At 51.6% G+C, this 26,129-nt stretch overlaps 1 protein-coding gene across 1 annotated transcript in view; it reads left to right on the top strand.

Moving 5' to 3' along the window:
* The first annotated feature begins 1,314 nt into the window (after positions 1 to 1,314).
* KCP (kielin cysteine rich BMP regulator) overlaps positions 1,315 to 26,129 on the top strand; it is a 338,287-nt gene continuing 313,472 nt past the window's right edge. Inside the window, exon 1 of the mRNA XM_075345388.1 lies at positions 1,315 to 1,970. Within this exon, the coding sequence (XP_075201503.1) occupies positions 1,853 to 1,970 (118 nt within the window). The 5' untranslated portion in view covers positions 1,315 to 1,852. The remainder of the gene's footprint in view (positions 1,971 to 26,129) is intronic.

Here is a 26,129-nt window from a genome sequence, read left to right as displayed (position 1 = left end):
CTCATGCCCAGATGAGCTCCCTTCTTCACCGGGCCCCATACACCAATCATGGTTGTAATGCCCTAATGGCGGCCCTAAGTGTGGGGTACGCAGACCACCCTATGTCACACAGCCCCATATGCAGAACGCTGCAATACATTTTGTGTTTTGCCAGATTTCCATCATTGAGAGCATTACAGTAATTTTCTCTATAGTAGCTCTGCGATCCTTACATTAATGAGCCCTGGCACTCCTGACCCTGTCACTGGTTCACCAGTTGTCCATATTTGACCAATACAATGCATCACAGCCATCCACATACATAATTTGGCCTTTGTCAGCCACTCGGATCTTTACAGCCCACTTTTCATCCTTTCACCACATTGACTTCAAAACTTTTCATGTGATGCCTAATATATCCAACACATTTATAGTTGCATGTTGTCATCAATGTACTCATTTCATGTGTGCTCATGACATTACTTCACTCAAGGGACTTTCTGTCCTCCCATTTTATATGTATGTTTAGAGAAATACACATTTTCTGTTCCATGAAATTATGAACCTGATCGCAGTGGTGGCACAATGGTTGTATCTGTGCAGCTATAAGTTAATCTTACCCAAGGACAATGAGGTATGGAATATGAGATCATATTAATTTAGGAACTTGACTGATTAACTGCCCTGAATGAAAATATCTGTTCTTATTATGACTTATAATATGACACCAGCGTGCCTCTGTGCCTTGGATGAGGTCCAGGAATTGCTATTTTACAGCCTGAATGCAGCCTTAGAATAGACAAGTAGTAGAGAGTTTATGGATCAGTAATATTAAACACAGTGGCTTCTATTGTAAATTTAACCCTGTCAGTCTCAGGGGAACACAAGGGTACAGGCATATAGGATTACAAAATGATCCCTGTGTAATAACTGCTGACCTACCTTTCTAAGGTGAACAGAATGTGCAGTTTCCCATTTACTCCCCCTCTGAACTCACTAATAGCTGCTACTATAATAAGGAGATCAGAAAAGGAATTTGGTGCGAAATTTAGAGGAGGGCTCTGGGAGGAGAGAAGTGAGATAATGAAAAGGAGAGAAGAGAGAGCATCAGAGAAGGGTGGAATACTATAGCTAGAAAAAGTCTGGGAGTGATGAGGGGGAGGAGAGACAGGAGGAGAGCTGGGGAAGGATTACAGGGAAAGACAGGCAAAAGAGTGTGGAGGGAGGTAGAAAAAGGCTGAGAAGGGGAGGGATAAAAAGAGGCACACAAGGGAACAAAGTTACAAAAAATAAGCAGTCTATTGCTAAAGATTCTTTATTACCAGAGGCTCTGCTGTTTCCCTCTACATACAGGAGCTGCCAGTAAAAAGCAACATGGTTTGACACTAGCAAAGCATCTTCTGCACCTTAGGACATGACAACCCTATCCTCATACAAGACCAAACTTGTGGATGAGTGACCTGCCCATCAATATCAAAGACCCCAGTTTTACCTCCTCTGCATAGAGCTAACACCTCTTCCTTCTTCACAATGCTTTAACCTTTAGGTGAAGCTTCTCAGCTGTGGTGGTCCTGCCCAGGAATCTTAGAGAGCCCTCATAATTTGTGCCCTGAAGCAAGACAAAGGCATCTTCCTGCGTGTCACCTTTGCAGGTCTTCAAACTACTGGATCGAAAACTTATGCACTGACTGCAACATGTGCTTCTATGGAGACCTCATGGCTTCTTATTCCATTAAAGCAGGACTTGTGTGAGTTGTCCTAATACCTTATTGTGAGACATCGATGTGGTCACAAGGAAGTGGACCTGCAAGCTCAGTGATCAGCCTGGATTGGCATGTAGATTGCACTCACTGCTGATGCCCTAAACTGCACCATGCTGTCACCAGGATGGACTTTCCTTCTGCCTCTCTTATTTATGCCTATTATTTGCCTAAGCCAAGAGCCAGGTGACCAGGATATGGAGCTTCCACTCCAGTACTATGATGACAATGGTGAGTACAAACTCAGAACTAATTGACCTGAAGAGTAGAAGGGATATTTGGTGAGTGCACAGGGCACTTTTGTCCTCATTTTCAGGATATCTTTCCATTAAAATATTTACATAAATAAAAAAGAGATAAAACATTTATTTATCTATTCATGACTTTGCCAGTAAATATTTACACATAATGGAAGCATTGGAATTAATGTTTCCTGAACAGCAGTTTATGTGGTTATAGAAGATAAACTGTTTCATATAAAAAAAAATGCTCACACATTAAGAGATGAAGAAATCAAAGGTCATTTTTGGCTTAGAAAAGACTGCCTGTGTGTATACTTTCAGATATAGAGATTGACATGGCTAAACTAACCCTGAGTTCAGATTTAACATGGGCACATTGCATATTATGATAGCGCGGAGGAACCATTGTGAACTTTGCCCTTAGGGTAAAGTGTCATTAAAGTTCTGGACTTTACAGGTTTGCTTATGTTTCAATGTGTGATTGTGGCTATAAATCAAAAGCATAGCTTTGATGTCCTTAGATCAGATGCTAAACCTGTTAGGGTACGTGCCCACGGTCAGTATTACTAGCCTTCTGACTCTGCTGCTTCCAACATGCTGCATTTTACAGTACGAGCAAAGTGGATGGGATTAATGGAAATCTCATGTCCACTGTGCTTCTTTTTACGCTGTGTAAATACACTTGCACTGCGTTTTTCTCTTGTGGCAACACTCAGTTTTCTGTACATTAGATGCGGAAAATCCGGAGGAAAATGACACATATTTGTTTTTGGTGCATTTACTTGGCGGAAACTCACCAAAAACGCATGTAATCTGTACCTAATGATGTCAATACCAGGAAGTTTCAAAAACAAAATCACTTTATTTAAAGGATGTCGCACGAAACAGAGGCAAAAAGTGCAGAATAAAAAATGTGATTAATATACAACGTCAAAAACGCAGACAAAAACCCAATGAAATAATGCAAGTATCCTAGATGTGCAGAAATTCTGCAGTGTTAAAACCTCATCTGATCCTTGTGGTGGGATTGTAGCCTAATTATGACTTCACTTGCACTCTATGGATAAAAGTATGCATTGTTCAGAGTGAAATGTAATCATGGATATTTACACCCCACTTATTATTTGAGGGCGTCTGTTATAGCTTAGATTGTCGTTAGAGACACAATAAAAAAGAAGGTTGGAGCATACATATCAGTGTATGGATGTGAGCATACTTAGCATTATTTCCAGTCATTTTGTAGAATTCTTAGTTGTGTGCAGTACTGTGCCATGTCACTGCCTGCCTGCAATAACCTTGCTTGGTTTATTATTCCAATTTATTTCAGTTGAAGTGAACAGGTATTTATCCTGACTCTTCTATAACATGCATACTGGTTCAGCCATACATGCATGTTCATTTCAATTTGGACAGGGGAATAAAACTCTGAAATCTGTATAGCAGCTTATCTTTGGGAAGAAAGGATTGGATTGGTTGAAACTGCACATCCTTCTTAAGGCCCCGTCACACGCAGCGACGTATCTAACGATATATCGCCGGGGTCACGGATTCCGTGACGCACATCCGGCATCGTTAGCGACATCATTGCGTGTGGCACGCACGAACGACCGTTAACTATGGAAAATACTCACCAAATAGTCCATCGTTGACACATTGTTCCTTTTTAAAAAATCATTGATTGTTGATGACGCAGGCTTTTTCGTCGTTCCCGAGGCAGCACACATCGCTACGTGTGACACGGGAACGACGAACTGCAGCTTACCTGCGGCCGCCGGCAATGGGGAAGGAAGGAGGTGGGCGGGATGATACGTCCCGCTCATCTCTGCCCCTTTGCTTCTATTAGGCGGCCACTTAGTGACGTCGCTGTGATGCTGCACGAACCGCCCCCTTAGAAAGGAGGTGGTTCACCGGCAACAGTGACTTCGCTAGGCAGGTAAGTCCTGTGTGATGGCTCCGAACGATATTGTGTGGCACGAGCAGCGATTTGCCCGTGACACACAAACGACCGGTGCGGATGCTTTCACCAGCGATATCGCTAGTGATATCGCTGCGTATAACACCCTCTTTACCCCCAAAATTTACCATTGAAATAAAGGCCGCTTTACACACTGCGATATTGGTACCGATATTGCAATCTTGCGTACCCGCCCCCATCTGTTGTGTGACACGGGCAAATCGCTGCCCGTGTCGCACAACATCGCCCGGACCCGTCACACTACTTACCTTCCCTGCGACGTCGCTGTGACCGGCGAACCGCCTCCTTTCTAAGGGGGCGGTTCGTTCAGCGTCACAGCAACGTCACTGCAGCGTCAATGAACCGCCACCCAATAGAAGCGGAGGGGCGGAGATGAGTGGGACGAACATCCCGCCCACCTCCTTCCTTCCACATTGTGGCCGGGAGGCAGGTAAGGAGAGGTTCCTTGTTCCTGCGGTGTCACACGGAGCGATGTGTGCTGCCGCAGGAACGAGGAACAACTTTGTTACTGTTGCAGTAACGATATTGAGAATGGACCCCCATGTTGCCAATGAACGATTTTGCACGTTTTTGCGACGATGCAAAATCGCTTATTGGTGTCACATGCAACGGCATCGCTAATGCGGCCGGATGTGCGTCACAAAATCCGTGACCCTCAACGAGATCGCTGTAGCGATCTCGTAGCGGGTAAAGCCCGCTTAAGAGTTGGGAGACCCTTAAAGATATAAGCTAATTACTATTAAAAATGTAATCACTTTCTCAGCAGAATTTTAGTCTAAAAAATGATCAAATGTGTCTTAGTGCATTTTATTAAACAATTATCTGGGATTAAGGATAGATGATCGATATCTGATTGCTTGGGGTGTGATACCAGGCACCCTCGCTGCTTGTGCTCCATCATCTGCATAGTGGCCTCTGTATTCCAATAAAGGGTAGATGTGCAGTACTCATCTCCAGCCACTATTCTATCAACAGGCACTGCTCTACAACTTGGAATATCAGGCTGGTGGCGGCAACAGGAACACCTGATTGGTGGGCATACCAGGTGTTGCACCTCCACCGATTATATATTGATGACCTATCCTGAGTTATCAAGATAAAAGTCCAGGACAACCCCTTTCATGCCATCATACACAGTAGATTAAAGCATTATACACTATACAATACATTACACTATATAATACATTATGCTCTGCCCTTCTCTGGGAGATAAGCCCCTGCCAGAGCTGTCTGGCAGTGGAATTCTCCTATGTCCACATTAAAAACACACAAAGGATCAGCTGTGCCGAGCACTCATGTGTGTGTGTAGGGGAGTTGGAAGAGAGCGTTATTCACCTAATGAGCATTTGGCCAACAACTATGTCATGCTTCATTTAAATTTAAAGTTTATCATGAACGAGCATTCCTAAGAATGCCTGATCATGATAATCTCACAATTAAAACAAGCTGCCAATCACTCGACAAATCATCAAAATGATGAATAATCATTTGTGCAGCGCAACTGATCGTTGTTTTTGCTGGTGCATCATCTCGTGTAAACAGAACTAGCACTTCCAAGAACAATGCCAGTAAACATCACTCAGTGTACATCACATACCATGGTCTGCCTAAGCGATCCAGTACAGATCGTACCATGTACATAACATCAGATAGCTCAGTGTACATCGCATATCACGGTCTGTCTGAGCGATCCAGTACAGATTGCTCAGTGTCCATCACAGACAACGCTCTGCCTCAGCGATCCAGTACAGATCGTACAGTGTGCATCACAGACCACGGTCTGCCTGAGCGATCCAGTACAGATCGTACAGTGTACATCACAGACCACGGTCTGCCTGAGCGATCCAGTACAGATCGTACAGTGTACATCACAGACCACGGTCTGTCTGAGCGATCCAGTACAGATCGTACAGTGTACATCACAGACCATGGTCTGCCTGAGCGATCCAGTACAGATCGTACAGTGTACATCATAGACCACAGTCTGCCTGAGCGATCCAGTACAGATCGTACAGTGTACATCACAGACCACGGTCTGTCTGAGCGATCCAGTACAGATCGTACAGTGTACATCACAGACCACGGTCTGTCTGAGCGATCCAGTACAGATCGTACAGTGTACATCACAGACCACGGTCTGTCTGAGCGATCCAGTACAGATCGTACAGTGTACATCACAGACCACGGTCTGTCTGAGCGATCCAGTACAGATCGTACAGTGTACATCACAGACCACGGTCTGTCTGAGCGATCCAGTACAGATCGTACAGTGTACATCACATACTGCGGTCTGCCTGAGCGATCCAGTACAGATCGTACAGTGTACATCACAGACCACGGTCTGTCTGAGCGATCCAGTACAGATCGTACAGTGTACATCACAGACCACGGTCTGTCTGAGCGATCCAGTACAGATCGTACAGTGTACATCACAGACAACGGTCTGTCTGAGCGATCCAGTACAGATCGTACAGTGTACATCACAGACCACGGTCTGTCTGAGCGATCCAGTACAGAACGTACAGTGTACATCACAGACCACGGTCTGCCTGAGCGATCCAGTACAGATCGTACAGTGTACATCACAGACCACGGTCTGTCTGAGCGATCCAGTTCAGATCGTACAGTGTACATCACAGACCACGGTCTGTCTGAGCGATCCAGTACAGATCGTACAGTGTACATCACAGACCATGGTCTGCCTGAGCGATCCAGTACAGATCGTACAGTGTACATCACAGACCACGGTCTGCCTGAGCGATCCAGTACAGATCGTACAGTGTACATCGCATACTAATGTCTGCCTGAGCGATCCAGTACAGATCGTACAGTGTACATCACAGACCGCGGTCTGCCTGAGCGATCCAGTACAGATCGTACAGTGTACATCACAGACCACGGTCTGTCTGAGCGATCCGGTTCAGATCGTACAGTGTACATCACAGACCACGGTCTGTCTGAGCGATCCAGTACAGATCGTACAGTGTACATCACAGACCACGGTCTGCCTGAGCGATCCAGTACAGATCGTACAGTGTACATCACAGACCACAGTCTGTCTGAGCGATCCAGTACAGATCGTACAGTGTACATCACAGACCACGGTCTGTCTGAGCGATCCAGTACAGATCGTACAGTGTACATCACAGACCACGGTCTGTCTGAGCGATCCAGTACAGATCGTACAGTGTACATCACATACTGTGGTCTGCCTGAGCGATCCAGTACAGATCGTACAGTGTACATCACAGACCACGGTCTGCCTAAGCGATCCAGTACAGTGTACATGTTACGTCCGGATGGTGGAAGCACTGGACCGTACACCGATTTCCCCTGAGGAGGCAGCCAGGCCGGTCACCCCGCCAGAGGGTCCTGATGCACGGCAGCCGAAGCACTATGGGTAGCCAGACAGTCCGTAGAGGAGCAGGAAAGGTGGATGTTGCTGAACACACGGAGTACTGGACGGTAGTCCGGGTGACGAGGCTCAGGGTCCGAGGCCGGGTTGTAGGGTCAGGCGGAATCCGGAACCTGCTGAGCGATGGGGCGGGTCACCGAACGAAGCCAGGGACTGGAGACTGGCGGAGTTGCTGAGGTGGTGGAACATCCGCCGAAGTCACCGTCAGGGTCCAGGGATGGACTTGGTTCGGAGCGGCTGGCGCGGCAGGACAGGCTCTGCGAGACAGACAGGGTTAATACAGGGCAAAGCACAGGGTAAAGCAATACGGGGACCTGAACACTAGCTTGTTAAACACGTAGAACAGGCCCCGCCCACCAGGAAAGAGAAACCTAATATACCCTGTACCTGTCTATGCAATATCCTGTTTCTGGGTGCTGGCCCTTTAAGAGAGGGTCAATGACCGCGCGCGCGCCCTAATGCGCATGCGCGAGGCCCGTGTGCCAGAAGCCAGTCCAGGAAGCGGTGAGGAGGAAGCAGGAGCGCCCGGCTGTGTGTCCCATGTCGCAGAGGAGCGCCGGGAGCGGGGAGCAGGACACAAGGAGGGTGCAGGCGAGGAGGACGGGACCAGGGTGGTGAGCAGGGGACGCCGGCGGGAACCGGGGAGCGGGCCACGGGGACCTGAGTGCGGGGCCCGGGGACTGGGAAGCGTGACAGTACATCACAGACCACGGTCTGTCTGAGCGATCCAGTACAGATCGTACAGTGTACATCACAGACCACGGTCTACCTGAGCAATCCAGTACAGATCGTACAGTGTACATCACAGACCACGGTCTGTCTGAGCGATCCAGTACAGATCGTACAGTGTACATCACAGACCACGGTCTGTCTGAGCGATCCAGTACAGATCGTACAGTGTACATCACAGACCACGGTCTGCCTGAGCGATCCATTACAGATCGTACAGTGTACATCACAAACCACGGTCTGTCTGAGCGATCCAGTTCAGATCGTACAGTGTACATCACAGACCACGGTCTGTCTGAGCGATCCAGTACAGATCGTACAGTGTACATCACAGACCATGGTCTGCCTGAGCAATCCAGTACAGATCGTACAGTGTACATCACAGACCATGGTCTGCCTGAGCGATCCAGTACAGATCGTACAGTGTACATCACAGACCACGGTCTGCCTGAGCGATCCAGTACAGATCGTACAGTGTACATCACAGACCATGGTCTGCCTGAGCGATCCAGTACAGATCGTACAGTGTACATCACAGACCACGGTCTGCCTGAGCGATCCAGTACAGATCGTACAGTGTACATCACAGACCACAGTCTGCCTGAGTGATCCAGTACAGATCGTACAGTGTACATCACAGACCATGGTCTGCCTGAGCGATCCAGTACAGATCGTACAGTGTACATCACAGACCATGGTCTGCCTGAGCGATCCAGTACAGATCGTACAGTGTACATCACAGACCATGGTCTGCCTGAGCGATCCAGTACAGATCGTACAGTGTACATCACAGACCACGGTCTGCCTGAGCGATCCAGTACAGATCGTACAGTGTACATCACAGACCATGGTCTGCCTGAGCGATCCAGTACAGATCGTACAGTGTACATCACAGACCACGGTCTGCCTGAGCGATCCAGTACAGATCGTACAGTGTACATCACAGACCATGGTCTGCCTGAGCGATCCAGTACAGATCGTACAGTGTACATCACAGACCACGGTCTGCCTGAGTGATCCAGTACAGATCGCACAGTGTACTGTACATCCCATACCGCCGTTTGCCTGAGCGATCCAGTACAGATTGCTTAAACAAAGTAAAGCAATGTATTTACAAAGTTACTCAGTTTTATTTATTATATTATTACATGTAAAATATCATGTAAAGAGGACCTCTCACAATTCCTGACATTTATGAAATATCTATTCCCCATGTAACACTCCTGATTCATTGTTTCTTAGAACTCTGTTGTGCCATTCCTCTGTTTCTCCTGAATATGTATGACTAAACTGACAATTGGAGTTAACATTTCCCTTGCCAAAGGGTTGTGTCCCTACATCGTCTGACAATGGCAGCACTAATTAGACAATTTGAGACTATGCAAGGGCACAACCTGTGAACATGTCGGGCCCCGAGAACGCTGTGTCGGTGCATTACCTTCAGGGACTCCGCTGTCAGTCTGGATCTTGTCACTGGTAGGAGATCTTCTATTTGTCGTGACGCCACTCTCAGTATTGCGGTCAGTGGGGACCGCCACTGCAGGTTGAGGGACGCCTGGGGCTGATGGTAAGTGCAGTTAGTTGGAATAGCCTCCTGAGAGTGAGGCAAGCCCCAGGGCCCTGTGTAGGTGCGTAGTACCACAAGGCGCAGAATAACTCCACACACGCAGGATGTCTTTCAGGGGTTTTACTCACTTCAGGTGGCAGGGTGAGTAACCCGGGCGTAGCTGGGATGAACCAGGCGGGAACCAGGTATCCTTCAGGCTGACTTCTGATGGTGACTACCAACTCGCCTTCCTTAGCCCTTGGTGGTTTGGGGTAACCCCGACTTTTAGTCCCTATGGGGGTCACCCAGGGAAGTTGCTGAAGCCTCTCTCCCCTTCGTTTGCCGTTTGCTTGTTGCCTGGGCCAGATCACTCCAGCTGCTTGCCTCCTGTGAACTATGGGCCCTAACTGTGGCTACGTGGCTGCGGCTTTTAGGTGTTGTGGTGTGGGCTTTGAGGGCCCCACACCGGCAGGTTTAGCAGGGAAAGGTGGATCTATCCCCGCTCCGGGATCTGCCGCCCGTTTGGGCCTGGTTCTCCCTAGCAGTCTCCTTACTTCCCACTCTGTGCTCTCTCTCTAGCTGGAGATGGGTTTCGGGTAGCCCTCCTAGGTGACCGTTCTCCCCCGTCGGTAGCCACTGCGCGGACGCTGTCAGACTACAGCAGCCCACGGGATCTGCTCCTCACTCGAGCTCCCTGGACTCTGCACTGAACTGGCTCACTGCTCCTCCTCTCCTGTTCTTACCTACGCCACCTAGCAACCAGGCTCTCTTACCACACCCCTTGAGAGGAGATGGAGGCTTTTGGCCCCCTCCACTATTCCAGTGAAGGTGAAGGCTTTTCCCCCTCCTGGGATCCCCAGGGGTCCTCTCATAGGTACATGTGTGAGACCTGATCACTATGCGCCTGTGTAGTCACACCTCGGTCAGCCTTCTGGATTACCTGTATTGTACTGTCCCCAGCATGGGTGCAGTACTCAGTGGTGCCTGACCAGGTCAGGGGCGCCACATTCCCCCTTAGTTATCACCAGCACGTCCTCGGGCTGCAAGACAACATTTTAAAATGCATAAAACATTAAAACATGTAAAACATTTTTAAAACCACCAGGTACCAGACATCACCACCCTCCACCCACAAGTCCGTTAACCCACCCAAAACCCTCTCACGTTGGCCGCGCCTTCAGCCACTTCTGGCAGGATGTAGAGGCGGCTTACATGGGCTGGCGGTTTCAGGGTATACCTGGCCTGGTGGAGCCGCGCCTTCAGCCTCTTCTGGCAGGATGTAGAGGCAGCCTCCACAGTTGGTGCTGACCAGGTACCCTCTTTGTGGTGGAGAGCCAGGCCCCATAAACAGGCATGCTCTCTGGTTGCAGGTGAGCCAAGGCCCTATATACGGACGTGCTCCCTGGTTGCAGACGAGCCAAGCCCCTAAACAGGCTGGCTCTGGTGGTGGTGGTGCCCTCTGGTGTAACTATTTACACTGCGAGAGTTTGTGGCTATAGCCAGTTCATAGCCTTAAGGTTCATTTCTCACATTAGTTTATGTGGGCACATTGCTTAAACTTGTAAAACGTTGCAAAACAAACTTTTCAAACTGGTAACTTGCTTTACTTTACATGAACTTATGCAGACTCCTCTTCACCAGGGCTTGGGCCTGTAGGGCTGCGGCACCTGTTGCTTCCTTGACCTCTTTCTTCGTCTGTGGTAGTCTCGTCAGTAGGTCCTTTGTCTTTTCTTTCTTTATCGCTGTCTTTCCTTTCTTCTTCTTTAGGACATGGTGCTACATCTAACGCATACCAGCCTCTTTCTCCTTGATGCATGGTAAATTGTACGGAGTCTCCCATCTTTAAGTTTCTTCCAGGATGTCCTCTGGGCAAGTGGGCTCTGACGTCTCGTCTATTGACAAAAATGCCTTCCTTTATACCAGGTGCAACGATGAATCCGTATCCTGACTTCAGGCTAAAGTCTTCCACAATTCCTCTACAAAGGGGTCCTCTGACCTGTGCCTTGGCTCTTCTCAGGAACCGTTTTTCTTCTAGGTCTCTGGCCGTGACTTCTCTCTGCTCTGGGGATGGCGGTGCAGGGAAAGACTGGGTTCTGCTACGGCGCCGTGTCTTGCGGACTGGATTCTGCGAGGTACAGCTTACAAGCTCCCAGGTGAGGCTTTTGGGTAGATCTTCTTCAGCAGACGGTGTCAGGTCTTCTTCATCCCAGCGGGAGTATGGCAACATCTCCGGCTCTGGGCATGGATCCACTGCTGGTATCTCCGAGGTCAGCTCCTCAGCCTCCTGGCCTCCCCTCCCCCTTAGTTCTTCTAAGCACTCCTTTGGTGGCAGTGCTGGGGATGGACTTTCTTCAGCAGGCCCAGGCGGGGGACTCTTTGGCGTGGTTGCTGCAGGGGTTGCCGGAATCCTCTTGGGGGTATGCGGAGGTAGCATGTACCGGTCCACCATCTCCTGTGGGAACTTGGCCTCCAGGTCAGCCTTCAGCTGCCAGTATGCGGGGTCCTCACCTACCAGGGACTTCCTAGCAGGGACCTCCTTGGACTGGGGAGCGGTGTCTGCTCTGGCCTTGCAGGCCGGGGTAAACAATGATACGTCTGTCTTTTCTTGGCGGGCCGCGCCCGATATGGCGGCGGCCTGGTCTTGGCGGGCCGCGCCTGGCATGGCGGCGGCCTGGATGGGCGTTTCTGGCGCAGCTTGGATCGGCGTCGCAGCTGCGATGGGGTCTTGGCAGGCTGGGCTGGGCGTCGCTGCAGCGATCGGAGCTTGGCGGGCCGCACCTGGCGGGGCTGCGGCCTGGTTCAGCACCTCACTTGCGGCGCGGACGAGCGTTGCTGCTGCGGTGGGGTCTTGGCGGGCCGGGCCTAGCAAGGCGGCGGCCTGGGTCAGCGTCACACCTGCGGCGTGGATGAGGGTCGCGGTGGCTGCCGGTTCTCTGCGGGCCGGACTGGGCGTTGCCGCAGGGACCGGGTCTTGGTGGGCCGAGCAGGGCATCGCTGCGGCGGCCGGGGCTTGGCGGGCCGCACCTGGCGTGGTTGCGGCCTGGCTCAGCGTCGCCGCGCCGGGCGCCTCTTCAGGGACTGCGGGCGTGGCAGCAGGGGTCGGGGCACTCGCGCCGGCAGGGGCATCACTGGACTCACCCATCGGTGGCAGCATCGGGGTCTGAGTCGTCACCGCCCGGTCTGGCACTCGGCGCGCGGCTCTCCCCTCATAGGCCTGAACCGCCGCGGTCATCCACAGAAACTCCGTCCGTCCCTCTCTGATCAGCCTTCCGACCCTGGCTTCCAGTTGGTCGCAGAACTCAGCAAGCTCCCGACACCACCAGGCAGCGGAGCCTGGCTCTGGGTCTCTGCATTCAGACGCCATTTTCTCTAGCCACAAGCTGCTGGCTTCTTTTCCGTTCCGCCGTCTCTGGACGCTTCCGCTCTCTCCACAAGCGAGGTCAGAACTCTGCAGGGGATCTCTGGGTAGCCACACCTCTTCGTGGGCGGTAACTTCTCCCAGCGCGGGCTGCTGTTGTTTTTCAGCGCGCTTTTCATGGTGGCAATATGGCGGCGCTTCCAATTTTTCAAGCGGACCGCCCAGGCACATGGTCACCTGTCTGAACAGGTCTAGTCCTTATCCTGTTCGTGACGCCAGATGTCGGGCCCCGAGAACGCTGTGTCGGTGCATTACCTTCAGGGACTCCGCTGTCAGTCTGGATCTTGTCACTGGTAGGAGATCTTCTATTTGTCGTGACGCCACTCTCAGTATTGCGGTCAGTGGGGACCGCCACTGCAGGTTGAGGGACGCCTGGGGCTGATGGTAAGTGCAGTTAGTTGGAATAGCCTCCTGAGAGTGAGGCAAGCCCCAGGGCCCTGTGTAGGTGCGTAGTACCACAAGGCGCAGAATAACTCCACACACGCAGGATGTCTTTCAGGGGTTTTACTCACTTCAGGTGGCAGGGTGAGTAACCCGGGCGTAGCTGGGATGAACCAGGCGGGAACCAGGTATCCTTCAGGCTGACTTCTGATGGTGACTACCAACTCGCCTTCCTTAGCCCTTGGTGGTTTGGGGTAACCCCGACTTTTAGTCCCTATGGGGGTCACCCAGGGAAGTTGCTGAAGCCTCTCTCCCCTTCGTTTGCCGTTTGCTTGTTGCCTGGGCCAGATCACTCCAGCTGCTTGCCTCCTGTGAACTATGGGCCCTAACTGTGGCTACGTGGCTGCGGCTTTTAGGTGTTGTGGTGTGGGCTTTGAGGGCCCCACACCGGCAGGTTTAGCAGGGAAAGGTGGATCTATCCCCGCTCCGGGATCTGCCGCCCGTTTGGGCCTGGTTCTCCCTAGCAGTCTCCTTACTTCCCACTCTGTGCTCTCTCTCTAGCTGGAGATGGGTTTCGGGTAGCCCTCCTAGGTGACCGTTCTCCCCCGTCGGTAGCCACTGCGCGGACGCTGTCAGACTACAGCAGCCCACGGGATCTGCTCCTCACTCGAGCTCCCTGGACTCTGCACTGAACTGGCTCACTGCTCCTCCTCTCCTGTTCTTGCCTACACCACCTAGCAACCAGGCTCTCTTACCACACCCCTTGAGAGGAGATGGAGGCTTTTGGCCCCCTCCACTATTCCAGTGAAGGTGAAGGCTTTTCCCCCTCCTGGGATCCCCAGGGGTCCTCTCATAGGTACATGTGTGAGACCTGATCACTATGCGCCTGTGTAGTCACACCTCGGTCAGCCTTCTGGATTACCTGTATTGTACTGTCCCCAGCATGGGTGCAGTACTCAGTGGTGCCTGACCAGGTCAGGGGCGCCACAAACACCCAGTTGTCAATTTCTTCAAAGGTTTTAAGAGAAGATAAGGAGTTCAATTTCATGGCTATTGGCTAAGGCTGGTTTCACACTACGTTTATTTAACATCCGTCCATAACGTTTTTTTAGCGGAAAAGCGGATCCAGTGCAAATGCGTTTTCATTTCAATGCATTTGCAATGGACTCGCGTTAACATCCGTTCACCTGCGTTTGCGTGCGTTGTAGTGAGGATCCAGCGACTTGCAGTTTTTTAACATGTTTCAAAAACGCTACTTGTAGCGTTTTTGAGCTGCGTCCAAATACTGCAAATTGCTGGATCCTGACTAAACAGCACGCGAACGCAGGTGAACGCTGGCGTGCTGATAGACAAGATCCTGCTTTTGTACTGAGCATGCCCAGAAAGTACTGAGCATGCCCAGAACCAGTCTCGCGTGATCTGTCTCTCTCTCCTCCTCCCTCCCTCACCCTCTCTCTCTCTATCTCTGTCTTTCCCCCTTCCTCCCCTTCCTCTCTCTCCCACCTGAGAGCTGCGGACACTCGTAACCAAGGTAAATATCGGGTAACCACTTCTCTTAGTTACCCGATGTTTACGTTGGTTACGTGTGCAGGCAGCCCTGCTCCTAGCAGCTGCAGACACTCGTAACCAAGATAAATATCGGGTATCCAAGGCCGATGTTTACCTTGGTTACCAGCGTCTGCAGCTGTCAGAAGCCGGCTCCCAGTCTAGTTCCCCTCACTCCTGATCACATGACTCCAATGCCCGCCCCTAAACATCCAGTGACAGGATCCTGCAAAATAACAGATGCGTTTGCATACGTTATTTGCTGTAAAAGCAGGATCCGTATTTCCGCTAAAATAACGTTAAGGACGGATGTTAAATAAACGTAGTGTGAAACCAGCCTAAGTAGAAGTCAGGAGCGCTGACAGTTCCACTTAAGTAAATAACCTCTGTAGGGCAAACTTGAACTGAAAATGTATCGTAGACAGATATATATTTCTGTTAGAATATGGGAAACGTTTTATCTAAATTTGATTACGATGAGCCTTCTGTTTTCTTTGTTTCCAAGACACTGTAATATATGGTTGAGCCCACTGGCGGACATATCGCATGTGCAGCCGGTTTAGGGGGGAGCCCGAAGGTTTAGGGCGCCATTACTCCCCGGTCAGTAATGAGGGCAATCTGACCTGTTGTCCGGAGCTCCAGGGTCCAGGAGGCCCCTGGTCAGATCGCCCTCATCACAAGCAGCGGGCGGGGCAAGGAGCAATCCTGCAGCTCCGCACAGTCAGTGCAGGCAGCCGAACGCAGGAATTTGTCCTTTGTTCCCTGCCGACACTTCCTCTGTGACACACGCGCGCCCTGATGTCGTCAGTACGGCACACACGTGTCATTTAAAAGTTACCGGCAGAAGAAGCAGCGCTGCCTGGACCCGTACAAGAGCAGCGGCGGCGGGGTCCCGAACAGAAGAAGAACAGCAGCGGCGGGGGTCCCTAGAAGAACAGCAGCGGCGGGGGCCCCTAGAAGAACTGCAGCAGCGGGGGCCCCTAGAAGAACAGCAGCAGCAGGGGCCCCTAGAAGAACAGCAGGGGCCCCTAGAAGAACAGCGGCGGGAGGGAGAGGTGAGTGATTAATGTTGATGTATATTGCATGTGTAGTATATAGGGGTGTAGTGATGTATATTGCATGTGTAGTATAAAGGGGGTGTTGTGATGTATATTGCATGTGTAGTATATAGGGTGTTGTGATGAATATTGCATGTGTAGTATATAGGGGGTGCAGTGATGTATATTGCATGTGTGGTGCCCTGGACAAGCCAGGTCGTCACAGGTACTACACCAACATACCCCACACCCCGGCTAGGCACACCTAAGTCAAATGCAAATCCTTGTTGCCTTCCTCCAGGGGCTGATGTCCACACTAGGGGGTGGGCCAGGCGGTTGGTCCCGCCCACCGAGGAGTTCACAGTCCTGCAGGCGGGAAGAGTTTCAGTTTAGTTTTGGAGAGGGAAGTGGTAGGAGAGGAGACTGACCGTGTCCGGGTGTGTGGCCCGGGCACCCAGCAAGGTTGGCAGACGGTGGTGACTGTCTGAAGGAGAGGCTGATTGGAGTGAACCGTACGGACCGGGGACGGGCGGTGACCCGCCGGTACCGGATCGGGGAGTGAAGAGAAGCCAGCACCATTCGGCAGGGCCTACGGACCCCGACCAGGCTAGGAGTCGCCGTAAAACCAGTCAAATCCGTTAGCGAAGGGAACCTCCGGGGTTTCCCAGCAGCCAAGACCCGATTGAAGGCAACAGCTCACACCGTAGAGGGAAGCACAGTCACCGCCAAGGCTACAGTTCCCAGGGCCAGAGCCTGAGGGCTTTTTGGGGCTTATTAAATTGGTGAACCAGGGAATTTGTTAATGTTTTTTATTTCTAATAAATGATTTTTTCAGGTGTGTGTGTTTATTTACTGTAACTTACAGATTAATCATGGAAGGTATCTCGGGGAGACGCCTGACATGATTAATCTAGGATTTAGTGGCAGCTATGGGCTGCCATTAACTCTTTATTACCCCGATTTGCCAACGCACCAGGGCAAATCGGGAAGAGCCGGGTACAGTCCCAGAACTGTCTCATCTAATGTATGCGGCAATTCTGGGCGGCTGCTGACTGATATTGTTAGGCTGGGGGGCTCCCCATAACGTGGAGCTCCCCATCCTGAGAATACCAGCCTTCAGCCGTATGGCTTTATCTGACTGGTATTAAAATTGGGGGGACCGCACGCCGTTTTTTTTAATTATTTAATTATTTATTTCACTGCACAGTATAGACCCGCCCACCGGCTGCTGTGATTGGGTGCAGTGAGACACCTGTCACTCAGCGTGGGGGCGTGTCTCACTGCAACCAATCATAGGCGCCTATGGGCGGGGAAAGCAGGGAATACGAGATTGTTTAATGAGCGGCCGGCTTTTTCAAAATAGTAAAAGCCGCCGCAGCAGTGTGAACGCCATACAGCGCCGCGCCGGGGATCGGGGATCGGTGAGTATGAGAGAGGGCTGCTAACTTCAGTCACTCGGGGGATTAGCGGTCACCGGTGAGCCCTTCACGGGTGACCGCTAATCAGGACGCGGCACAGACAGAGCCGCGGCATGACAATGAAGTCGGGTGAAGTTCACCCGAGTTCATTCTGATTGTGCGGCTCTGTCTGTGTCTGCTGTCATCTGCCATTCAGCTCTGCTACATGGCTGTTCTGTGTCTGCTGTCAGCGCCCATGTAGCAGAGCTGAATGGCAGATGACATAGTAAAAATTACGCATTACACACGCTAGTAAAATCATTAATTTATTCAGAAAAAGCATCGCACTTGCGTTGCACTCGGACCTAACGTGAACTAAAATCAGCCGAGTTTTTTTCAGCCCAGTCGGACCGATTTTACTCGCATAGATGTGTTTCCAGCCTTAGCTTACAAATCCTGAGGTAAAATTCTCACCAAATACTGAATGTGTGCACATGCCTTGACGCATCTATAAGGGATAAGCAGGTTACCATGCTAAACACCCCCATACCATATCTACCTAAATAAAGACGAGAACCACGACTTTATTGCAGGAATGGCCACAGTTTTATTTACCGTATATATGTATACCAAAAACTCGTGGCCCAACATGCCATTCAATTGTTAAACTTAACTTTATACATATATACCCGTATAACCAGAAACACCGATAGATCCGTCCGAGAGGCCAACCATCATTCCTAACCCCCCGGCCGTAACCTCCAAACCGGCCCAGAGGACCACCTCGGCCGTGACCACCCAGCCCAAGGTGAGGGGTAACAACGTTCCATCGTTGATTACCCCTACCCAGAACCTGCGGGACCTCCGCCCACAAGTTCCCATCCAGTCCGAAGCCACTCCCCTTGAGCGACTTCGTACCAACAAACCGACTGTCGGTACTCCCAACCTCTCTGACGGACCTATCACCCCGCTGTGACAACAACAAAATTGGCAAATCAACCTTGTGTTCTCCTTTCTTCCTTTTTTTTTTTATTTTTTTTTTTATATGCTTTTTTTTTTTTTTTTGAAAAACCATCAACTTTTCATTATTTTTTTTTTTTATAAACATATACATATATCAGGGCGGACGGGTGGAACACAACTTTCCGGCGACAAAAGGGGAGGTAATCAGTACACCCCCTCTCTTATACCTCCCACAAACCCCCCACCCCTTCCTTGCTCCCCTCCAATCCCCTTACAGCTCCCTTCTACCAATCCTATAGCCCCATATATCCCCTATCCATGTAATCCAATTAACCCCTTCCTAACCTTGCACCCTCCCGATCGTCATGGGGTCCATTCACCCCTATGGGGCTCACTGCCCTTCTTGACGCATCTATAAGGGATAAGCAGGTTACCATGCTAAACACCCCCATACCATATCTACCTAAATAAAGACGAGAACCACGACTTTATTGCAGGAATGGCCACAGTTTTATTTACCGTATATATGTATACCAAAAACTCGTGGCCCAACATGCCACTCAATTGTTAAACTTAACCTTATACATATATACCCATATAACCAGAAACACCGATAGATCCGTCCGAGAGGTCAACCATCATTCCTAACCCCCCGGCCGTAACCTCCAAACCGGCCCAGAGGACCACCTCGGCCGTGACCACCCAGCCCAAGGTAAGGGGTAACAACGTTCCATCGTTGATTACCCCTACCCAGAACCTGCGGGACCTCCGCCCACAAGTTCCCATCCAGTCCGAAGCCACTCCCCTTGAGCGACTTCGTACCAACAAACCGACTGTCGGTACTCCCAACCTCTCTGATGGACCTATCACCCCGCCACAGCCCGGCCAAGTGACACCCTTACTTGGCCCGGGCCCCCCACACCCCTAGTGCTTGCTCCAGGCCATCCCTCAAACCCAACATCCATAAATCTAGACCCACATCGGTCAGATGAACCCCATCTCTCCTTAGATACTGCTCCGTGGACTCCTCCAATTCTCTATGCCGCACCACCAACCCACCATTACTCGCCACAAACCTGCCAATTGCCCGGTTCAGCTTGCTCCGAGCCCTATTATTACGGTCCACCGACCTACCAAAACGCCACTGCGTCCGAGCTATAATGTCCGACCAAACAATAACTATAACCGGGAACGCCCTCCACAAATGTAACAGGTCCAGCTTTATGTCCCTTTTCAATTCCCTCGCCGACCTTACTCCCAAATCATTCCCACCCACGTGTAAAATTAACACATCCGGGTCACGATCCATACGGCTATAATAAGCCACCTCTGGGCGCACCCTACCCCAGGTCATGCCCCGAATTCCCAACCACTTTACTCGGGCCTCCGTCACCGACACTCCAAGCTGCCGACCATCGCGACGCACATCCGCCCGAAACGCTCCCCAATACACGTAGGAGTGCCCGAGGATCCACACAAGGCAGGGCCCTACAAAATATAAACAACCACGAATAAAAACAGCAACAGACAAGAAAAAATTTGTCACATACCAGCATCAAAAACGCAAACCAGGAATCCCCCACCCCTGAGGCATCACCTGATCAAGTGAGGCCTAATGTACAAGCGAAACCTGGAAGACTCCCACCTCCCAATCCGCCGGATACAATCCTCACTCAAACCCCACCTGGCGGCTTCCGTTGCCGCCCCAATCCGGAAGGAGTGAGACCCGTACTCACGTGGCTCCTCCCCCACCCGTGCTAAAGCCATCTTCAGCACCGCATTGAATTGGTAACGCGACAAAGCCAATCCGTCCACATGTCTAAGAAAAACGCCAGGGTAACCGCCGCGCACCCTTAAAAACTCTGACACTTGTACCACTGGGCACAACTGGTGCCCCGGTAAAGCGAACAACACTACTAAGCGCCCCCGGCCCCTCTGATCCGTCTTCGAAAAACGAAGCCGACATTCCACTCTATCCTCCCCCAGCATTACATCCTCCAACAGCAAACCACCCATCGCTTGCTTAGTCGGGCTGACCAATTCACCAATGCGAAAGGCCCCAAAAAACGCCAATACAAAAGCTACCGAAAACAAGACCTGCTCATAAGGAGACGAACACAACTCCCCTAAAATCCCCACTAAACGAACCAACAATGGCAATGACACCGGCCGCCTCCTGTCACGCGACTGGGGCCCTTTCCGAAAACCTTTCATTGCCTGCCGCACCAGAAAATCCTTAGTCGCGTCCCGAACCCCCTGCATCTGAAACAAAAAGGCCAACGCCGCCAACTTGCAACCCATCACCGAAATGGACCGACCTTCCGAGAAGTCCCCACTAATTAACATCAGTACCCCCAACACTCGGCCCTTGTAACCCGACTCCATGAAGTCCCTACTTTCCAACTCTGCCCATTCCTTCCACACCGCCTGATATCGGAACCAAGTAGCCTCAGACACCGATCTCTGAATTCCCTCAAATGCTATACCGATGACAGGTCCCACAGCCAGTCCGGGCAAGGTGCTCCATCCGCGTCCGCTTCCGGAACCAGCTTCCTGAACCTGCAAAACTGAAACCGTGATAGCGCGTCAGCCACCTCGTTCCGAATCCCAGGCACATGCCGAGCCACCACGCAAATGTTTAACTCGCAACGCAACACCAGATGCCTTAAATACCCCACAACCGGCGGGGATTTTGCCGACAGTGCGTTGATGGAATGCACCACCGCCATGTTGTCGCAATGCATGCAAACCTTTCGTCCAGAAAAAACAGGGCCCCACAACTCCACCGCTACAATAATGGGAAACAATTCCAGCAGCGCCAAATTCCTTACCAAACCTGCTTCTACCCAAAGCCGTGGCCACTTTCCCACACACCAGCGCGTCTGAAAAATTGCTCCAAAACCTGTCGCCCCAGCCGCATCAGTGTACAATTCCAGTTGGCTATTGGACAATGCCTCGCTCATCCAAAGGGTCCGACCGTTGTACCGGTCCAAGAACTCCTCCCAAACCAACAAATCCCCTTTCATCACTTTCGTCACTCTGACAAAGTGATTTGGAGCTTTCACCCCCGCGGTTGCGTCCGCCAGTCTCCTGTTAAATATCCGCCCCAACGGCATAATGCGACAAGCGAAATTCAATTTACCGAGCACTGACTGCAAATCCCGCAACCGCACCTTCCTGGCCTGAGACAAAAACCGCACCGACGCCTTCAAATCCAGAAGCTTCCCCTCCGGCAACCGGCATTCCATTGACAGTGTATCAATTTCAATACCTAAGAAACATAGAGCCGTCACCGGCCCTTCTGTTTTTTCTTTTGCCAACGGAATACCCAGGCTCCGCGCGATCCGCTCTAACGTAAACAACAACAAGGAGCAAACCGAAGAGCCCGCCGGACCCACGCAAAAGAAATCATCCAAATAGTGAATCACCGAATGGACTCCTGCCACCTCCTTGACTACCCATTCCACAAAAGTACTGAATGCCTCAAAATAAGCACACGAAATGGAACAGCCCATCGTCAGGCAGCGATCCACATAGTATTCACCATCCCACATACACCCTAAGAGATGAAGGCTCTCTGGATGCACCGGGAGTAAACGAAAAGCTGCTTCCACATCCGCCTTTGCCATCAGGGCCCCTCGCCCTGCAACCCTTACCAGCTCCAAGGCCCTATCGAACGATACATAACATACCGCCGACAACTCTGGTGATATCCCATCATTCACCGACAATCCCGCCGGATAAGATAAATGATGAATTAGCCGAAACTTGTTCGGCTCCTTCTTAGGTACCACCCCAAGGGGGGAAATCCGTAACTTGGAGAATGGCGGGTCCTGGAATGGGCCCGCCATCCTCCCCAACTCCACCTCCTTCTGCAGCTTTTCCTTCACCACCGCCGGATGTTCTTTTGCGGATCTCAAGTTTCCCGGGCGAAACACCGGCGCCTCAGATTCAAACGGAATCCGAAAGCCCTCCGTAAAACCATGTGCCAACAACTCCGCCGCCCGAACATCCGGGTATCTATTTAAATACGGAAGCATCGCCTCTACCCTCACTGGCGTCCTCCCTTTTTCCAGACCCCTCCCCTGCCTTTCCTTTCCCTTTCTTGAAGCACCTGGCCAAGGGGTGGGACCCTCCACATCCGGAACACTCATGTTTGAACCGACAAGAGGCCCCAAACTTACACTGTCCCTCGTTATATTGCCAACAAGCCCCCTTTTTCTATCCAGCCGAGGACCCGCCGCTAGCACCCGGGCTCCCGGCACCCCCTCGAAAGGGCTGAGCCGGAGCCATCATTAACCGCATCCACAAAGAAATATCCTTGTGGCCCCACTGGACACCCGGCTGCAGAGCCTTCCGTTGCCTGAATTGCTCATCATATCTTAGCCACCCTAAACCGCCGTACACCCTATACGCCTCCCCTATCGCGTCCATATAACCAAATAGGGCGGAACAATGCTCCGGCTCCTTTTCCCCGATCACGCTGGCTAAGATCGCAAAGGCCTGTAGCCAGTTAGTAAACGTCCTCGGGATCAGCCTATACCTCCATTTTTCCTCATCCTCTTTCTCCTTTTTTGTATCACTGGGTTTCACCTTATCCAAATTAAACTTCTCCAAGGGAAGCAGGGAAAAAATTTCCACGTACTCCCCTTTCCAAATCTTTTCCCTCACCTCCTTTTTCAAATGAACCCCTAACTGACCTTCAAAACAGACATAAATTTCACTCCATGCCCTATCATCCAAACGCACAACCTCATCCTCTTTTTCTTTTTCCTTTTCCGCCTCCTTACTCGCACCCACGTCAGCCGCCCCACCAGCCGCCTGTCCCGCACCTACCGCCGAGGTAGGGTCCCGTGTCGCAACCTCGCGCACCGGCGCCTCTGACTGTACCACCTCCGTGGGGCCCACCCACGCCCCCACCGGAGCCCCAGGCCCAGGCCGACTAACCCGCTCCGCAGACAACCCCTGCAACACCCCCAAAAGCTGCCCCCAAAACTCCGGGCCCGGTAAACCAGACTGTCCGACCGCACTCGCCCCCTGTGCAACGCTTCCCGCGACCGAACCCCCATCCCCGCCCGTGCTACCCACAGCATGAAACATTTCTGTCGTCCGCTCACCAGGCTGCCGTTGAACCGACGCCGGAACAGCCGTGCCACGATCTTCCTGCTGCCGCTCTGTTCGACCTGCCGCTGCCGCTGCTCCTTCTTCCTCGCCGGAATCAGACGAGTTGCCGAAGTCGTCAGGGGGGACCAGCGAGGGGACAACCCGCACCTGGCGGCTGTCAACCCCCACGGTCACCGCACCCTGCTCCTCCGGGCGACTTCTGCTAGACCTCTTCCTTTTTGCCCGCCGTGGCGCCCTGCCGCCGTCCTTCCTCGCTGTACTCATGCCAGACTGCTGCGCCACCACTTCTCCCGTCGCTCTCAGTGGGCTCCCTCCCTGCCGACTGCGGGAAGGCCGTGCGGAACTTGACCCTCGCTGGGAACACCCCCCACCCTCGCTGGGGGGGACCGTAATTATAGATCTCATCCGTGCTTGTGGGCCACCGTACCCCTCCTCCGATCTCCCCACATCGCCGCTCCCATCCGCTCCCGCCCTCCGTCCTGTAGCTCTCCCCTGCGGCCTGCAGGGAGTCTCCTCCGTCAGTCTTGAACGCCGAGCGCCACCCCCGGCCGGCACTTCACCGGGGGCTGCCGTTATCGCCGCTCCGGTCTGGGGCTGTGCAGGCCGCGGAACGGAAGTGGGCCTCGCCGAGGCTCCACCCACCCCCGACCCGCGGGATGTCCGACGAGGATTCCTCCCGGCGGCCGGCAGCTCCCCCTGGTGAGTTGAAGGGCTCCGCCGCCCCGGAGGGTCCCCGCAGGGGCTCCTGGATCTCATTCTCCCCCTCCAGCTGGGGGAGTAGCGCTCCAGCGGTCGCGCCCGCCGAGCACGTAGCAGCGGTCCGGGCGCAGGAGCAGCAGGCAGCGCCGCTCCAGCCCCACAGACCACCGCCAGCTGCTGCCGCAGAGCGTCCACACCTAGGACCTCGGAGGCCCCATGCACCATGTCCAGCAGCTCAGCAAGGTCGGCCATGGCAGCAGGCAGCACAACGTCCTGGGGACACAACTTTCCGGCGACAAAAGGGGAGGTAATCAGTACACCCCCTCTCTTATACCTCCCACAAACCCCCCACCCCTTCCTTGCTCCCCTCCAATCCCCTTACAGCTCCCTTCTACCAATCCTATAGCCCCATATATCCCCTATCCATGTAATCCAATTAACCCCTTCCTAACCTTGCACCCTCCCGATCGTCATGGGGTCCTTTCACCCCTATGGGGCTCACTGCCCTTCTTTACCTGTTTTTTTTTAGGGAAATGTTCACTTAGGCCACATCCACACTTTCAGTTTTTGGTGAGTTTTTTACCTCAGTATTTGTAAGCGAAAACTAGGAGTGGAACAATTAGAGGAAAAGTATAATAGAAACACATCACCACTTCTGCATGTTTTTACCAATACCCACTCCTGGTTTTGGCTACAAATACTGAGGTAAAAAAAAATCACCAAATGCTCAACATGTGCACGTGGCCTTAGTGAACAGGCCTCTAAAAAAAGATAAGGCTATGTGCACACATTAAGTATTTGGTGAATCCTCAGAATTCGTAAGTCAAACCCAGGAGTGTGTATAAACTGCAGAAGTGGTGCCCGTGTTTCTATTAGGCCAGAGTCACACTTGTAAGTGACTCGGCGAGGCTCGCAACAGCATCACCCGGCACGGCCGCACACTCAACTGACAGGACCAGGTCGATTGTATGTATTTCTATGCCGCTGAGACGCTCGTGTCTGGAGAGTATACGCCGTGCCGGGTGATGCCGATGAGAGAGTCACTCGCAAGTGTGACTCTGGCCTTATACTTTTCCACGCTTGGTTTTAGCTTATAAAATCTGAAATGAAAACTCACCAAATACTCAATGTGTGCACATGGCCTAAGTGAACAGGTCCATAAAAAAACAGGTAAGACCATGTGCACACTTTGAGTATTTGGTTAGTCTTTTATCTCAGTATTTGTAAGCCTAAAACAAGTAAATGATAATAGAAACACGAGCACCACTCCACCACTCCTGGTTTTCTCCTACAAATACTGAGGTAAAAAACTCACCAAGTACTCAACATCTGCACAGTGTTGTGTGTTATATGTTTTTTTAGAGGCCTGTTCACTTAGGCCACACACAAACATTGAGTGCTGCATTTTTTACCTCAGTATCTGTAAGCCAAAAGCAGGAGTGGGCAAAAAATGCAGAAGTGGTGCTCGTGTTTGTATAAGGGTATGTGCACACGTTGCGTTCTGCCTTGACAAATATTCTGCAGTGTTTTGTCACTGCATGTGCGTTTTAAAACGCATGCAAAAAGCTGGGTTTTGGATGCATTTTGAATGCATTTTGATGGCATGCGTTCTGGATGCTTGCTCTACCATAGACACAGAGGGAAAAGCATCCAAAATGCACAAAAGAAGTGACATGTTGATTTTTAGAGCGCATTAATTTTGTCAAAAATGTATTTACTGTAACGTACAGATTAATCATTGAAGGTATCTCGTGGAGACGCCTGACATGATTGATCTAGGACTTATTAGCAGCTATGGGCTGCCATTAACTCCTTATTACCACAATTTGCCAACGCACCAGGGCAAATCGGGAAGAGCTGGGTACAGTCCCAGAACTGTCGCATCTAATGTATGCGGCAATTCTGGGCGGCTGCTGACT

This window comes from Anomaloglossus baeobatrachus, chromosome 4, assembly GCF_048569485.1.
Source record: "Anomaloglossus baeobatrachus isolate aAnoBae1 chromosome 4, aAnoBae1.hap1, whole genome shotgun sequence".
NCBI classification, from domain to species: Eukaryota; Metazoa; Chordata; class Amphibia; order Anura; family Aromobatidae; genus Anomaloglossus; species Anomaloglossus baeobatrachus.
The sequence above is the reverse complement of the archived record's forward strand: the minus strand, read 5'-3'. Positions and strand labels throughout refer to the sequence as shown.